This window comes from Hippocampus guttulatus, chromosome 15 (genome assembly GCF_054856545.1).
Source record: "Hippocampus guttulatus isolate MCC_2025c chromosome 15, RoL_Hgut_1.0, whole genome shotgun sequence".
Lineage (NCBI taxonomy): Eukaryota > Metazoa > Chordata > Actinopteri > Syngnathiformes > Syngnathidae > Hippocampus > Hippocampus guttulatus.
This window is the reverse complement of record NC_141275.1, coordinates 16,213,209-16,230,055: the sequence shown is the minus strand read 5'-3', so window position 1 is coordinate 16,230,055 and position 16,847 is coordinate 16,213,209. Positions and strand designations below refer to the sequence as shown.

The window sequence follows — 16,847 nt, the reverse complement described above, 5'->3', positions numbered from 1 at the left end:
GAAATACAAAAATAAGGAAAAAAACACTCGACAAACCTTCATTATAAATATAATAATCATTCTCGCTAAGTTCCATATCCACAAATCCAGATGGAATAATTCAAAACCTCTTTTCTTAATTTTTGAAGCAGAAACAAAGCAGTACCTGAGCTCTATTATGGATTCCAAAAACAAAAAAGCTGTTAGGACTCTGGCTATATGCTCCTTATTTGAAATTTTTGTCTAAAAATCCCCTGGCTTCCTTTTTTTCTCCTTTTTTGTTTAAACGTTTGTAGTGTGTATGTATTGGTAGCACGTTCGTTTTGTTTTCTGTTTGCTGAGAATTGTATTCTGATTTGTTCAATAAAGATGAAAAAAAAACAAGATCACAAAGAAATACGGTATCTCAAGACAATCTAGGCTCGTGAGGAGGCTGTTTCATTACAATTTATTTTGACTGCGACTTCGTGATCACAATGACAACATCCTGCCAGCAAAGTGTCCAAATGCATTCTAATAAATACATTTCATTCAAAAACAAATTCATAAAATCACCAAGTGAGTATCAAGATTGATTGTGACTCCCGTGTATATGGGGAGCGTGCGTGGCCAAAGAGGTCACGGACTCTACACGACATTGCATAGGTTGGATTCGTATGGGCGACGGTGACAAGAAGTACACGTACCGTATATGCAGAGGTCGGAGTCCTGTCCGTAATTTGCCAATGAGTTCGCAACACTGACAAGGACGTGATGAAACTACACACCGGGAAAACAGACAACTGGAAAATAGTGATGAATAGATAAATGATAGAAGCACACAATTCCGTTCAAACGTGAGATCCAAAACGTAAATAAGAGCTTGAATGTAACAACCAATCTCTGATTTGTTTTTGCGATCACGCCTGGTAATAAATGCAGTCCTTGTGGCATACTGGGATTTTTCAAACCGTTCTATTTAGGACAGTTTAGTTTTTTTCAATAAGTATTGTGTTTTCAAAATATGAAGGCAAGTTGTATTTTCGTACACTACCAGTTACAAGCTCATAGAAATGCATGTTTTTCAACAATTCTTGAAAGAAGATGTGATTTTTGACTGCAATTTCATGAGATGAGGACTTTCTTTCATAAAACCTGTGCAGTTCAACCTTTTCCCCATGAAATGTTGACTTTTTACGTTCATGGGTTTTAATCATTTTTTAAAAATTATTTGAAAGTTTTTTTTCTGACAGCGTTGTAATATTTTAGCTTTTTTTTCCACGTGAATACGGATTTAAAACCTAGAACATTTATCTTTCAAAAACCAAACCTATTTCTATGGTTTTCCCTTTGGGGCGTGGCCCACATACTCCCGCGTACCACAGCACCATGCACCTAAAAAAAAAAAAAAAAAAGTCAGCCTATGAAAGAAATGTACGGAAAAGCAACAGAGAAGACGTGAACTCCTTCTCTGGTATCCTTTGATGGGTGTCAGACCACATAGCCGTCGTGGGAGCGCTGCATCCTGACCACCAAGATGGGCTCTGAGCTGAGCGAACCTTTGACGGTTTCCCATACGTCGTCCCGCCGCCCTCGCTCCCGCCCGATGTCGCACTTGGCTACGGAGCGCGAGGCCAGCGTCAGGATGCCGCCGGTCAGTACCAGGAGCAGCACGCCCAACAAGGCCTCCGCCACCACCGCCGCCGCCGCAGCACCCTCCACCCTCTCGCCGCCCATCGGCTCGCCCGCCTCCGCCCCGTCGGGGGCCGACGGTTGTTTGAAGCGACGCAGGGCGACGTGAATGATGTTGGTGCCGCGGGTGTCGTCGGAGCCAATGCCCGCCGCCGCCTCGGGGAGGGGGCCCGGGAGGGATCTCCGGACGGGATGGCGGTCGCCACCCGTGACGGCGTGGCGGCGTTTCTCGACGCCTCTGCCTGCGTCATCCTCGGAGCGCACCGTGTAGATGGTGTGAATGTACCACTCGCGCCCCGATGCCACCTGAACAAAACGCACAAATTTGTGCAATGAGTCGAATATGAAATTAAAGAGTAAAAAATATATTCAAGATGGGGGGGTGAAGTATTTGAGCAAATAAGGTAGGTTTTGCTTGTACCTGAAACAGGGCCCCGGAGTCCAATTTGAAGCCGTCAGATCCGGGCTGGCTCACGAGCTGTGCGGCAGACGGGTCGTCCGATGCCAGCACGGCGTTAAAAGCCACACCACCAAAGTCGCGCGCCTGCGTCTCGGGTTGGTCTTTGTCCTGCAGGACAGGAAAAACGATCAAAAACACTTCCGAGGCTCGCAGAGAGTCCAGGAAATGCCCTCACAATGATTTTGAATCGATAGAGCAGAGCCGGCGAATCGGCCAGGCAGCCAAATTCCAAGTTGGTTCGGTTGTACTTGGGGACGTAGCCGTCAGCTCCGGCGCACAGGAAAACTTTCTCGATGCTGCAGATGAAAGAATCTCCGAGGTTCTGTACCGGGTCCACCATCACGCGACCGTATACGGTGTCGCCTGCGGGGGGGGGGGGGGGGGGGGCAGATTGGAAGTGAATCATGTCGGCTCATACTTAGGCCGAGAATCGTCTCGAATCCTACTTTTGCAGTGAATTATATCCCATCATGTTGTTGGAGTGAATGTAATCGTTTTGCAGCAAATGCAAGTCCATTGTCATGGTAACGTATCACATCATACCGGGAAGATATCGCAAATCGCTTCTTACGGCATTGAAATTCACATAATTCGTTTCGCATTGTAACCCGAGTCAACCGCAAGATGCGATATGTTATTCTTATTATATCAGTGCACTACGATGGAGGTTGAACGGTGTGGGACCTAAATCGAACCCTTGGGGCACACCGCAAGTCCGTTTACCTTCCGAAAAGGTGGCGTCGCTTTCCTGGCCGAAGCGGACGTAGTCGTCAGAGAGCCACACACTTTTTTGGGACAGCAGGAACACGTTTGCGTTCAGACTGAACTCCACAGCCACAGGATCGCTCACCTGAACACACACGCTCACGCTGAGCATAGCGACGCGAGACGAACTTTTCCAATCGGCCTTACTTGCTGGAATCGAACGGCCACATCGAAGGCGACCGCTTCGCCGGGGCTGCACGCGGGCGGCACCGAGTACTCTGCGTTCTGGCAGGCGGTGCAGGGGACCAGCCGGACGGCGTATGTCCCCGAGTAGTCACGGGCCTGCGACCGATGGCGGGTCGTCAGCGCGTGGAGTGGCCGCCCGTGCGTCGCTCGTACTTACAGCAAAGTCGGAGGTGAAGCTCCACTGCTGCGCGGGCCGGTCGAAAGTGGGCTCGCTCCTCACCAAGCTCAGGTTGAAGGTCCGGCCGGGGTGGTCCGCGCTCACCACCGCGGACGTCCCTGACAAGGCAAACGGGACGATCACTGGCGACCGCTGCGTTCCGTCTTTGGCGACCGGGCCATCGTTTGGCCCCGCGCCCCCTCGCGAGTGACTGCCGACCGCTGCGTCTCACCGGATCCTCGAAGGCGTCCGTCGGAGCGCGAGTGGACAAAGAGGCCCCTGAAGCGAGCTTTGGTGCGGAACTCGACCACCAGGCGGCCGTGCCGGCTGAGGCGCATGCTGCTGGGATACAGCGAGCCTGCGTGACAACGAGACAGACGCGGCGTCACCCGAAAGCGCCGACCACTGACACTTATGCGCTACTCGCACTTCTTCTCGCAAACCGACTACGCTAGGCATGCAGTTGTGAACCCGTGCCCAGTTTTTCCCGTATACGGTTGCCCGGACCGGGCGTTTGGCGTACCGCGCAGCCGGGCCTGCGGATGGCTGCCGATGCCGTCCCGCCACAGGATGGCGGTGTCGTACACGAAGGTGAGGTGCAGCTGGGAGCGGAGGTCAAAGTGCGTCCAGCCGCCGGCGCCTCGCGGCGAACGGAAGACGTAAGACACGTAGAGGGGCACGCGCACGCTCATGTACGACTGCACCGAGTTCGGGACCTGAACACAAAACCACACTTTGCAGTACCTGCAAGGCAGCAATCAGAGACTCAGGTGGACCCGTGACATTTCTTTTTTTTTTTTTTTTTTTTGCCCCGATCAAAATATAATTTCAAAGTACAGCGGAAGAAAGCGGCGGTCACCTGACCGTCGGCGGCCATGGTGCCGCCACAGTCGCTGAGCAGCTGCGATATGCGGTAGAAGGCGTTGAACTCCCACAGGCAGGCATCTGGCCGGAGGCCGCGGTAGAAACGCAGCGCGGCCCGCCCGCGCAGGCCGTCGCCGGCCGCGGTCCGACGGCCGTCGGGGGCTGCCGACGGCTCGTGGTAGTCCAGCAGGTTTGAGCAGCGGTGGTCGCCCCGCCGGTTGCCGTGCGGGCTCAGGGTCCGCTCCAAGTTGCTCAGGGGTCGCGTGGAAATCAGCGGGAGCATGCCTGGTCATGCCAGTGTTGATCATTAGTCACCTCGTTGATGCTCACGTGCAAAGTTTGAAATGAGAGAATTTGTCTCGTTTCCCGGATTTTTTTCCAAAGCGACTTGCGCAATTATGCTCTCGGGCCTAACGACGTACAGGCAGCGCCACCTACCGTCCACGTGCGGCATGGTGACGCTCACTTTGATGAGGTTGGAATGTGGGTGGTCATCGGCGCCGGTGTAGCGCATCTTGGCAGAGAAGGGCTGGGCCCCCACGGTGGCCCCCTTGCGGGCCGGGCACATACCTTGAGCACATGGAAGCGCATCTTAAATCATACGTAGCCACCGGAATGCGTGGAAAGCTCAAGAATCAATTCCTGCCGCTGGCCCCATAACGTTCTAATGCGATTTTAGATATTGTATTCTTTGCAGAGGATAAAGAATGCGTTGTTTGTCATGTTTGTGTCCAAATATCCATTGCCTAGAGAGTTATAACATTGCAACACTATCGCTATTTGTTTGTATTATTTTGTGTTAGAATTAGGCTAGCAAAGTTATGTGGCTCCTTCGCAAATAAATCATTTTGCAAGCCCAGCGCTCTCGCCGACCCGTTATCCTAAATCGTTTCGTTTATTCGATCGCACCATGTGCCTAAAATCCCGAACAGAAAGTCGGCCTGACCTTCCTCCCGGCTGATGGTGACAATGGGACTGCCGAGCTCCGGGCCCTCGTCGCCGTCGGAGTTGACGGCCCGGGCGGCGCACTGGACCCGCGAGCCCGCCTGGAAGTAGATCGAGTCCAGCGTGACGGCCTTGGAGGAGGTGAAGAAGGTATCCGAGTCGAGCACCCTCATGGGGGCGGCGACGCCGGCACGCCCGGCGGGGGCGCCGACGAGCCAGCGGTAGCGCGTCAGGGCGTCGTCGATGCGCTCGCCGGCGCAGGCGGAGCCCGTTTTCTCGTAGTCCGGGTGGCGCGCGTTGCAGGCCTGCGGGTTGCAGTCAAAGGAAGTTTATGGTGGGGAATGCGATCCGAATGTGCTCACGAGAGCGGAAAATGCATGAAAACGGCACTTAATAATATTGTACGGAACAAAAACTTGCAGTCCTGACAATGCGTGGAATAAAGAGAAATGAAAATGGCAAATTTTAAATATTTTTTGTTTGAATTCAATGGGTGCAGAGGTGCTTCTCGGTCAACTTTGAAATCAGTCTGTAATGAGAGGGCGGGGGGGGAGGACACGGTCACAATTGCCGAGTAAGCCGCAGTAATATGAATTGTTCTTCGCAGAGGATCAAGAATAAATAAATGCCTGCGAGTTTGCAGGCATTTATGCAGATTTTTCTCAAGTCAAGTCAAGTCAACAGTATTTCTAGAGCACTTTCAAACAGCCATCGCTGCATACAAAGTGCTGTACATGGAGCAATTTAACATGCACAATAAACAGTAAGACAAATCGGTAATAAAGGCGGTAGAAAGCACCAAACAGTAAAACCAAGAACAAATCTAAGTCATGCCGAGTCGAATGCCAAAGAATACAAGTGAGTTTTGAGGAGGCTTTTGAAGATGAGCAGCGAGGAGGCAACAGAAAAGGCTCGATCCCCTCTGAGCCTCAGTTTAGTTCTTGGTACTTCTAATAAGGTCTGGTCCACAGACCTGAGGCGCCGGGCGGGTGCGTAGGGGCGGATGAGCTCAGAGAGGTAAGGTGGCGCGGGATTATTCAGAGATTTGAAAACAAATAAGAGGATCTTGAAAATAACTCTAAAATGAATGGGGAGCCAGTGAAGGGATGCCAGAGTAGGAGCGCATAACTCCTTTCTGTCTACATGTGCTGTGCCACCGTTTGTGTTCAAATATCAGCCGCTTAAAACACGCCGCAGTGAAGGCTGCGCTTTGTGCTGGCATTTTCCACGATATAGCAAGGGCACAAACGATGAACCTTGATACAGCTGGAGGAAGGGGGCGGGGGGGGGCAAGACTGTAATGGTGGGACGTGAAAAGAGGGATGCATTTTTTGCCACGCTTTTTTCTGTGTGTGTGTGTGTGTGTGTCTATATTTAAAAAGCTGCTAACGTGATCTGGGAAGCTTTGAAGCGTCTCGGAGGCCTGCAGGTGGAAACACTCAAAGTGACAAGACTGCTTCATTTCTGCTCCCTGGGGGGTGGCAGACACACACACCACACGCGCACCAGCAATTTCTTACGCACTGACTCACTCGCGCGCGCGCACACACACACACACTCTCACACTCAGACATGCACTAAGTCACGCTGATGCTCGGTCACACTCACAAGTTCGCTCTTCGCCTGCATTTCCCAAGTACACACGCACGCACGCACACACTCACTCCTTGCACGTGTGAACTCACGGTGACGCATATGACGGGGTAGCCGGCGGGCGGCTGCGGGCCGGCGGCGGCCGGGCGGTCGTAATGGAGCAGCGAGAGCACGTGAGGCCGCGAGGGGAAGGTGACGTCGGCCTCCCGCGGGTACGCCGTCGCGCGGGCGGCCCGCGGCTCGGCCACCGCGTTGTCGTCGGGCTTGGGGTACGGCGCGAAGGCTTCCATCCTCTCGGCCGCGTTCTCAGACAGGACCTCAACGTGGGCGACGCGTTCCGGGCCCGCCCGCCTCCACGCCACGTCTGGAAACACGCATGCGCGTGAACTGGCGCGCGCGCATCACTCCCGCCTTCATTTCCAGCTTTCGCGCAGCTTTAAACGATGGCAAAGCTTCAAGCCTCGGCTTCGGTGTACACCTTTCGGTCTTTGTTTGGAGCGAGCCCCACCACGGAAACGCCCCTCCAAGTCAAAGCCGACCGCACAACCCAAACTTTCCTGAGGCGGAGGTTTCATCTTCCGCGGCGCTTTCGAGTGGAGGCAAAAAAAAAAAAGTGACTGCTCATTCCCTAAAATCCGACACCAAAGTCCCCCTCCCTCTTTTTGCCCTCGTCTCTTTGCCGCCATCACTCGTCAGCATCAAACACTCCGTGCCGTTTTCCGTTCGACTCTTTTTGAGGTATTTTTACGCCGTAAGCGGGCCACGCGGCGTGAAGATGTTTTCATCACACCCGGCGCGAGTTGCCCAAAATAGACGTCCCGATACTTTAGTTTTTGTTGCCTGCCTGCGGGCTTTTCAATTCCTTTTTACGGCGGCTTTGTTCGTTCTTTGAAAGGAGAGCGAGCGAGACGTGGCCCACGCGTTACCGTCATCTCGATCCTCCAGGATGGCGACTCGAGCCGAGGGGTAGCGCGGGCCCAGGCGGCCCCCCGCGGGCGAGGCCAAGGTGACGTCGAAGCTCTCGGGGGGCTCGTACAGCCAGTCGTCGATGACCCGCACGCGGCGCACCTTCTCCCGCTCGCCCTTGTGGAAGCGAAGCACGCCGACGGCCTCCTCCGGGCGGGCGATAAAGTCCGAGTGGGACGGGACGGCGGCGGGCGCCGCGCCCGTGGCGGACCCTAAAAGACAGGGGGGGGGGGGGGGGGGGGGGAGACATACGCAATTGGGAAGGAGCTGAAAAGTATTTATTTATTTTTTGCACTTTCAGGACGTATGTTCCATTCATTGCAACGACAGATGAACTTCACGCTAGTTGCGTTTGGATGTTTTCCGGCATCGTGTCGGCGAGATGGAAAAATGCGGCGACGACGTGAAGGGAAAACATCCGCGTGACAGACGGCCTCATCTAATCTCCGTCGACTGATCGCGAGAGGCGTCGCGATGATGAGCGCGGGAGTGCAACAAAATGTCACGCTTAACGAGGGGAGCCGCGCTAACGAGGCGCTTTGCTAATCTGCTCATTGTGAAGGCGAATGACCTTTGCGTGGCTTTTAAAGCAAAAATCGCAGCCCCCCCGGCTTCGCTCAGATAGCGTTGGTGAATTCGCGGTGACCTACAACGGTGAGGTAAAGGCAGCCGCCAGCCGGCGTTTATTTGGGGTGAGGCGTCCCTACCCTGCCGCGTGTAGCAGAGCACCGTCAGCTCCTCGCTGACGTCGCCGCCGCGATGGACGGGGACCAACAAATGCCCCGCGTCCTCCTGCACCGACAGCACGGCCTCGGGGAAGAACACGCTCGGCTCTGAAAGGAGAAGAATTTTATTGGAGTTTTATTTTTTTGGTCATTAGCCAAATAAGAAGACGGGGAAGGGGAGGACATTTTCCAACATGACTGCTGGGAGGCTCCAGCGGAGGAAGCCGCCGTGGAGGGAGAGGAAGTCACTCCTGATGCCCAGGATCAGGAGTGCACGAGGAAGGCAGGAGTGCTGCAGGAGTCACACATTCTGCCCCCCCCCCCACGGGTGTCACACATACACACACACGCACACACGCGCATACACCGGTACTGGTTTTTAGCCAAGTGGGTCAGGTTCAACTCCATGAGGAAAACAGCGCTGTCAGTTTCAATATTTCATGAGGGTGAAAGAAGCAAAAAGGGGGGGGGGGGGGCGCGTCGGCTGACAATGTCACCACAATCTCAAGATGGCTTTCATTCCTTTGATTTCATTTTCACAACCTGTTTTTGTTGCATTCGTCAGGCGCAGCTCACTGTGCTAAAAGATAACCGACAAGACGTCCAAGTGAACACCGGAGAAGGCCAAATGATCGAAAATTACAATTTGGGTCGCGGGCGAACTGCGCTCAAAGCCCAAAGTCGAGCAAAGTGACCAACAAGCCAACTGGGATGCTAGCGAACGGTGCCGGCAGCGAATGGAGACCCAAACAAAGTGACTAACAAGTCGAGCGCGCCGGAAGCTAACAGACACGATGGAAGATCGGACAAAAACATCTGCCGATAAGCCAAATCGATTGAAGCCAAACGCTCTCGTGCGATTTGAGGCGCGAGCTGCGTGTGCAAAAAATCAAAACTTTGGGAGTGGCCATGGTGGGGTTTTTTTTTTCTTTTCATCTTTTTGCATCAGTCAACATCAGACCATTGCCCTATTTTGGGAGGATTTTGAAAGCCGTTTCCAGACAACAATCCCCCCCCCCCCATGAAAACACCAATTTGTAATCATGACATTGGGCCCATTTTTCAAATCCTTTGCGACATTTGGTGATTGTGTTCGACTGGCTTCTGGATCAAACAGTTTCTGTTCAGCCAAAAAGCTCGTGTGTGTGTGTGTGAGAGCCCCCCCTGTGCCGACTTGATGCCCTTTTAATCGACCACTTGCTATTATGTTGCGCTCGGGGCACCAAGTTGAAACGTCTTCAACTTAACAGCAAGCCTGCCGTCCTTCATCTTTTCTTTCTCTCTCGAGTGGAAGTTTGCAGGGTTTTTTTTTTGGTGTGTGTGTGTGTGTGTGTGTGTGTGTGTGTAGCATAAAGCGGGCTGCTGTTCGGATCCGTCGATAGCCGCCGTCGCGCTCATCCTTCTGGTGTCTGACTTTGCCTCCCCCGTGACTTCATTACTCGCTTGGCCTGTGAAGTTTGTCGAATGTGACGGAGACGCGCGACTCGCAGCCGAGCTTCGGCTTTGGGGGCCGACGTCCGTCCGGAGGGCGGCCGCCGCCGCGCCTCGGCCCAAAACGTAACAAGTGGCGCCGAGTTTTCAACTAATAAGCATCTCCGAGTTGAAAACCAGCCTCCCCCTCCCTCCCCCCTTCTTCTTATGCTCTGATCTACTTTTTATGGTCATGTCGAAAACTACACAGACAAACTTTTTAAGGCTGTGTGTGGTTGAAGTGTCGAGTTTTCGCCCGCATACTGCCATTATTTGATTAGTATTACTTTTTTTTGGGGGGGGGGGCCTTTGGTTGCTAATCTTTGCAATTTTTTGACTATGGTTAGCTTAGCTGTGAGTTTGCTCTTCTGGGACTTTCGCAATTGATGGCTTCTTGCTTGAGCTCTCACCGTCACGGGGGTCCAGGATCTCCACGGTGGCGGCAGCGGGGAATTCCAACGCTGCCATGACGGGCTCCGACAGAAGGATCTGGAAAGTCTCGGCCCGCTCGTACTCGCCGTCCGCGAGGATCCGGACCCGCCAGGAGGCCCCGGTCCGGCCCGGGTCGAACCGGATTTGCCCGCGGGACTCGCCCCGGAAGTCCCGGTCCTCCTTGGCGCTGCCGTCGCGAGTAGCGATGCCTAGATGAAACACAGACTGATGACGATTGCAACCCTTTGCCGGCTTGGCGATCCTCCAAAACCTTTTAAGACGATTGCAATGAGATCTTCTGGATGGTTTTCGCATGATGCGAGACAAACGCGTGGAACGTGGAAGCATTCGAAGGGAAGGTGGTGGGAGAAGGGAGAGATGGAGTGCAGGTAGGACTGAAAGGAAGTCAGGGAGGGAGGAAGGACTGGTTCTGAGACAGGGTTCTGGTTTCAAAGCCGCTCTTGGGTTCAAGCTAGGGTCAAGCTGTCTGGACGAGTTTGGGCTTCCAAGTCGTGGGTCGGGTTTTGAAATAACGCTTTCGAGCCGGGCCGGTGGCTTCGAGTTCGCCTTTCCGAGTCACAAATCCAGTCGGGCCTCAAGTTCGGCTTCCAAGTCTGATTGATAGGCGGTTTCCAAACAGTACCGCGCTAAGCGTGGCTAACGCCAACTTGCTCATCGGCGACCGCTTTGTTGGCGTACAAATGAACCGAAGCGGGCTCTCTTTGTTTTTGGGGGCTCGTACCTACGAAGGAGGTGTGACCCAGGTAGCCCCTCCGCCTCAGCGGCACCTCCACGAAGACGTCGCCCTCGCCCACCACGTACGAGTCCTTCTCCAGCGAGATCCGGCACCGCTCGGCGCTCGACCGCTGGCCCGTCCGCTTGTTGCCGCCTGCCACGCGCGCCACACAACAAAAAGAGCAACTGAGAGTGTGTCGTGTCGTGTCGTGTCGCGTCGTGTGTGTGCACGCGCGCGCCAAGTTGGCCGCCAGGTTTGAAGCCAACACAAAAATCCGCGCAGGAAATTCTAGCTTGCGCTTTGTGGCGCCGCGCCACCGCACCGGTGAACTCTTCACCTCGCGACAAACGCGCCGCGTCTGCTTCGTCTTCCGTTTCGTCTCCCCTTACCCACAATGCAATCCTTCAGACAGGTCAAGCGTAAGTCGCTGTTATACATAATGGAAGCATGTAGCCGACACGCACGCGCGCGCGCATCCATAATTGATCAGGATCGAGCTTGAAACATAAGTGGCTTGACTTAAAAAAAAAAAAAAAACTCACGCATTCATGTAGTGGGTGAATCCTGAAGATGTGTCATTGTTTTAAAACATTTTAAATGCCGTACATTAGCCGTCTTCCAACACAATTTTTTTTTGTTATTAAAAAAAAAAAATCACATCAGAAATTCTGTGCATTTATCGTCATCAGCGAGGGAAATAAAACCTCAGCGACACGTTTTGCGCTACGTAGATGTTTTTCCCGAGGGGGCGGGGGTGGGATTAGTGCCTTGCGAGCGCACCCAAGGGCAAACTAAATTCAGCGTGGGCCCCCCCTGGGCCACCCACTGATTAAATCCTCACTTCCTGCAGTCACCAGCAAAGTTGTCGCGAGGTGTTTTAACGATGCTCAGGTTTTTGTAGCACTTCCAACGTAACTCACGGGAACGGCAAAGTTCCCTCAGGGGTGCGCGTGCGCGCGAACGCTAACACCCAAAGGCAGTGCGGTTGCTTTCTGCTCTGATCTCCTTCACATGTTTCCAAATTCTCGCCGGATGTCATAAAAGCACCGGAGCAGATTTACGTTTTTTTATTAAGAGGTTGGCGAAAATGTAAAGGGAGCATATGACTCCCGCAGTGCTTTCTTCCCCCCCCCCCCCCCACCGTCCCACATGTGGCACGGTGGGGCGAAGGAGGCCTGCAAATGAGCAAGCAATCACTTTGTCACGCCTTTGTGATGAAATCCGAAAGACGTAAACGCCCCTGAAAGCAAATACAAATGATTGCTGCAGACATTTGGTGTCCGTGACTACTACGGGATGGCAGCGACACGAGCGGTTGATTATTTTGTCGAGGGATGGCCGAGTATCGATAGCGGGTATCGGGTCCTCGTCAAAGCCGTCGATCCGATACCAGCCATCGATACTAAAGGTAAAGAAAATCGGTCATCGAGTAAGTCCTCCTCGGCAGCGGTCGGCGCATCGCCGTCAAACTGACGTGCTTTTAAGAAGCGGAACGCGGCGTCTCCGCGGGGGGGGGGGGGGGGGGCCGCAGGCACCAAACATCCATTTGCTAGCGGCGAGCTCCGCGGCATTCGGGCTAATGAGGGCGGCCCCCTGCAGGCACACGCTTGCGGTTTGCTCACCGCCAAGATGGAAACGGCTCCAAAGCAGTTGGCCGTTCAGCAGCCAACAATCTTCTTTTTGACGCAATCAACGGATAAAATGACAAAAGCCCATTCGCAAATTTCCCAGCTTAGCGCAAAGCTACGACTGTATCCATGTTTTGAGTCACTTTCGAGTCCCCGATGAACCAGACATCGCAATTGTACAAACATCCGAATCACAATCGCAGCGAAAGACAATTTAGAGCGCTCCGGCGTGTAAAAACACGCTCCCCCAAATCCACTCGAGCAGAGAAGTGAGACAAAAAGGGTCCACGTCGGTCGCTTTGAGGACCCCCGCCCATTAAGGTCTTGGGTCTCACCGTCTTCCAGCTCCAGGCCGTTGTCGATTCGCATCCGGGGGCTGTCGTCATCGAGCGCGACGATATTCACCGTCGCCGTCTTCCGCGTTGAGAACTTGCCATCGGTCAGGATGAGCTCAAAGCTGTCCGCCGTCGTCGTTTCGGAGCCGTCGTGTTGGTAAACGATCCTCGAGGCTTCCCGGATCTCCTCCAGAGTGAAGTTAGTCGCCGGGACGGATCCGGTGGGCAGCCGGTTCAAAACGACGCCGCGTTGGGGCCGCCTGGAAACGACGAACGTCAGCCCGTGGGCCGGCGTGTCGGCGTCGCGGCCGTCGGCGTCCAGCGCCGCGCTGGCGCCCGCCCTCACCGCCATCTCCCTCAGGAAAATTTCCGGCGGCTCATCGTTGGTGGGCTCGATCAGGATCGGAAAGAAGAGCTCCTCGGAGAAGTCGATGCCGTCCGAGCAGCTGAAGCTGAAGCGGTCCTCCGTCGGCTCCGCGCCTCTGTGGACGCTCTGCACGTAGAAGATATTACCTGCCCGGATGTCACCGACGGTGAAAGCGCTGACGGCCGCGCCCGACCGAGACTTTTCGGAACCGGGCGCGGGCGAGATGTTCTCCACGTAGCCCGTCTTGGGTTGCACGCGGATGGTGCACAAGATGTCTTCGGCGGGGGTGTCGGGGTCATCGACGTTCAAGTGCTGAGGGCCGATGGCGTTTTTGCCCCCTTCCGGGACGCCGAAGCGCACCCCGACTCCGACGGCGGGGGCGTGGCTGTCCACGGGCAGCGCGGTGACGCGCACGTGGACCCCGCCGACCCGCTTCCCACCCGCTGTCCCGTGATCCGACGTGTCGGCGAGAGTCAGATCGAAGCTGTCCTGGCGAGAGGTCGGCCCGATCTCGCCGCCGGTGTGGGCGTAGACCGCCGCGCCGCTCATCACGTCCGCCCGCGCGAAGCCGCTAGCGGGCGGCCCTTTCGCTAAGATCTCCCCGACGGCCGGCGGGTCTCCGAGGACGAAAGTCAGCGGCGGATCGTCGCGGCGGCCTCGGATGACGTCGGAGGTGAGCCGCGCTGCGCCGTTTTCCAGAACGTCCAGGCCAGAGCAGACCGTCCCGTCGGGGAGGCTGGGGGTCGGGGCTTCGTCATCAACCGGCCTCACGTGGACTTTGACCGTCACGCCGACCACGTGAACGCCGTCGCTGACGTCCAGGTGGAAGTCGTCGCCGGCCGTCCCCTCGCCGCCGTGGCTGTATGAAATCCTGCCTTCCGAGAGGTCCCGCAGCCCGAAGGTGGCTTTTTCCGGCAAGTCGGCAAACGCCGCCCGGACGGTTCCGCGTGCGGGCGGCCGAGCGAGCCGGAAGGTGAGGCTTTGACTCTCGGTGTCGGCGTCGACGGCGTCGAGCTCGGCGAGGGTGAGCACGTGCACGCCGCCCTCAAACACCGCAAAACCCGCGTCGGTGATTTGCGGTGGCTTGTTGTTAATTGGCCGGAGGTGGATGGTGAACACCCCCTCGGCGCGGTTTCCCGCCGCGTCCTCCACGCCGTAGCAAAACTGCACCACGTGCAACGTGACGCCCGGCTCCCTGGCGGGCGGGCCGTACGCGATCTTGCGCCGGTTCACTTGAGCTTGAGTGAACTCGCTCACGTTGACGTCGGGGCGCTCCGTCAGAACCAGAGAACCAAAGACGACCGGGTGGTTTTCGTCCGTGTCCGTTGGGGGTCGTAACACCGTGTATTTAAGGTCGCGGTCTTCGGAGTCCAAATCGGTGTAGCGCAGGACTCGTTTGCTGAACGGAGTCAACTTGAAGTCCTCCACGGTCATCAGCAGGGTGGTGTCGGGGTGCAGCTCAGGTGGGACAGTGTCGAGGGGCAACACCCGGATCGCAAAGGTAGCCCGGCCCGACTCATTGGGGGGGTCGTTGTCGTCCCGGACCGTAAAGACAAAGCGGTCCGTGACGGTATCGATGTTCCGAGGCCCCGCGTGCTTGTAAAACAGCTTCCCTTCCGTGATGTCCCTCTGGAGCCACTCCCGCACCTCCTTCTCATAGACCTCGTCCTCCGAGTTGAATTTCCACGTGGACGGGTCCGCCGGGGCGTCCGACTGCCTCAGCAGCAAGGCGCCAACGGCGGAATACGGCGAGACCACGGTGAATCGAACGACGGAGTCGTCCGAGTCGATGTCGGCGGCGCCGAGCGCCAGCGGCGACACGGACGTCATCCGTCGCCCGGACAGGACCAGGCCGGCGTTGACGCTGACGACGGGCGGCTCGTCGTCCGTGGGCACCACGGTGACGGGGAAGAGGAACTCCACCTGGTGTTTGCCGTCCGTCATCCGGAACACAATGTTGTCACTGTGCGTGTCGCTGCCGTCGTGCCGGTAGGCCACCGCGCCAGCCGCCAGGTCGGCGGCCGCGAACGTGTCGCCGCGGCACCCCCGTACCAGCAGGATGCCGCGGCGCAAGCCGCCGACCGCCGCGATCCGCACCGCCTCCAGGTCGTCCTCGTCGCCGATCTCCAGGTTCCGACCGGTAACCAGCGGACGGGACTGGCCCTCGTACAGCAGCTGACCGGCGTTGCGGGTCACCGCCGGCGCCAGCGAGTTGAAGGGCTTCACTACGATCGCGAATGCAAAGGGGTCCGACGCGGCCCCCTCCGGGTCCACCGCTTCAAACTCCAACTGGAAGATCCGCTCGGTGTCGGCATCCAACGAGGGCGGCTTGTAGGCGATCTTGAGGTCCCGCAGGTCCCGCTGGTAGAAGGAGGTGATGGGCAGGTTCTGGTCGTCGGTGCTGACGATGTAGCCCTCCTCGTAAGACAGCGGCAAGGTGACGTTGAAGGCCAAGTCCCTCGGGTCTGCCTCGGCGTCATCCGCCGCGAGCATTTCGGGCGTCAGCGCCGTCATGGCAAACTGGCTCACCTCCATCGTCATGGTGGCCGCCAAACTGGGCCTGGGTGCCGTGTTCTCCCGGCCCTGGCCGATGTGCACCGTCAGGTGGAAATGCTCCTGCTTCACCAGGGTGCCTTCTCGGTCCCGGAGCTCCACCACCATGGGGACGCGGTCCCGGTTGGGCGAGGGCCCCCGGAACGTGTGCTCGTAGCGGATGTCGGCCCGGGTGAGCCGGTCGCAGTCCATCGTCTGGAAGAGCTTTCCGCCATCCAGCAGTCGGCCGTAGCGCGGCAGGGCGCTCTTGCCCGCTAACGACATCGCCTGGCACTCGTAGCCCTCCCGGTCGAAAGTGAAGTCCAAGATCTCGCCGTCCACGGCATCGCTGGTGCCCCTCAGGTGGGTGACGGTCAGCGGCATGTTCTTGGTGAGCACCTCCAGCGGCGTAAAGTCCACTTGCACCTCTATCACGAAGGGGATGACGACCGTCTCCGCGCGCGCGTCGTAGCGCAGCTGCAGCCGCACCCGATCCAGTGCCGGACTCCTGGCCCCGTAGTGGGTGTAGGTGACATCCCCGGGGCCGAAGTTGCACGGGAACTTCTCGGGCGAGAGGCGGCCGGGGCGTCGGGCGAGCGGGTCGTGGTCCAGAACCGTCAGGCTGCAGCGATCGCCCGGCCGCGTCTGCACCACCAGGTCGTCGACCGGGTCCACAAACACGGCCCGGCCCAGCGGCACGTGGATGCGGTTGTTGGCCACCAGGATGGCGTCCTCCGGGAGCTCGGAGCGCGGCGCGTAAAGCGGCGGCTGCGCGGAAAGCGGCGAGGGAGCGTCAAGCCGCGGGTGCGCGTAAAGCTCAACGCCGGCTGCTGAGAGGGAGAGGATGAGAAGCGCGCACAACATGTCAGCAGAGGACAAAAAAACTACACGGTTGAGGGAGAGGGGCAGGGGGGGGGGGGAGCCTCCAGGTGCGAGTCCACGCCGACTGATGTCCCGGCACTCTCGGTTTGCGAGCGGCGCGCCCCACTTTTTAACTTGAAGCGTTCGGGATTCGGGAGAGGTGGGGCCAGGGGGG

The 16,847-nt window shown here is 56.6% G+C and overlaps 1 protein-coding gene across 1 annotated transcript; it reads right to left on the bottom strand.

The window, feature by feature from the left end:
• Positions 1 to 14: 14 nt before the first annotated feature.
• LOC147194235 (FRAS1-related extracellular matrix protein 2-like) lies at positions 15 to 16,803 on the bottom strand. The gene is made up of 17 exons (XM_086131308.1): positions 12,913 to 16,803; positions 10,956 to 11,102; positions 10,192 to 10,422; positions 8,294 to 8,419; positions 7,547 to 7,798; positions 6,713 to 6,984; positions 5,029 to 5,332; positions 4,521 to 4,652; positions 4,078 to 4,367; positions 3,742 to 3,934; positions 3,451 to 3,576; positions 3,219 to 3,337; positions 3,023 to 3,157; positions 2,834 to 2,960; positions 2,286 to 2,473; positions 2,072 to 2,218; positions 15 to 1,956 (listed from the first exon to the last, which is right to left on the bottom strand). Exons 1-17 carry the CDS (start codon positions 16,673 to 16,675, stop codon positions 1,450 to 1,452), a joined length of 7,059 nt encoding a protein of 2,352 aa, XP_085987434.1. The 5' UTR covers positions 16,676 to 16,803; the 3' UTR covers positions 15 to 1,449.
• Between the last annotated feature and the right edge of the window lie 44 nt (positions 16,804 to 16,847).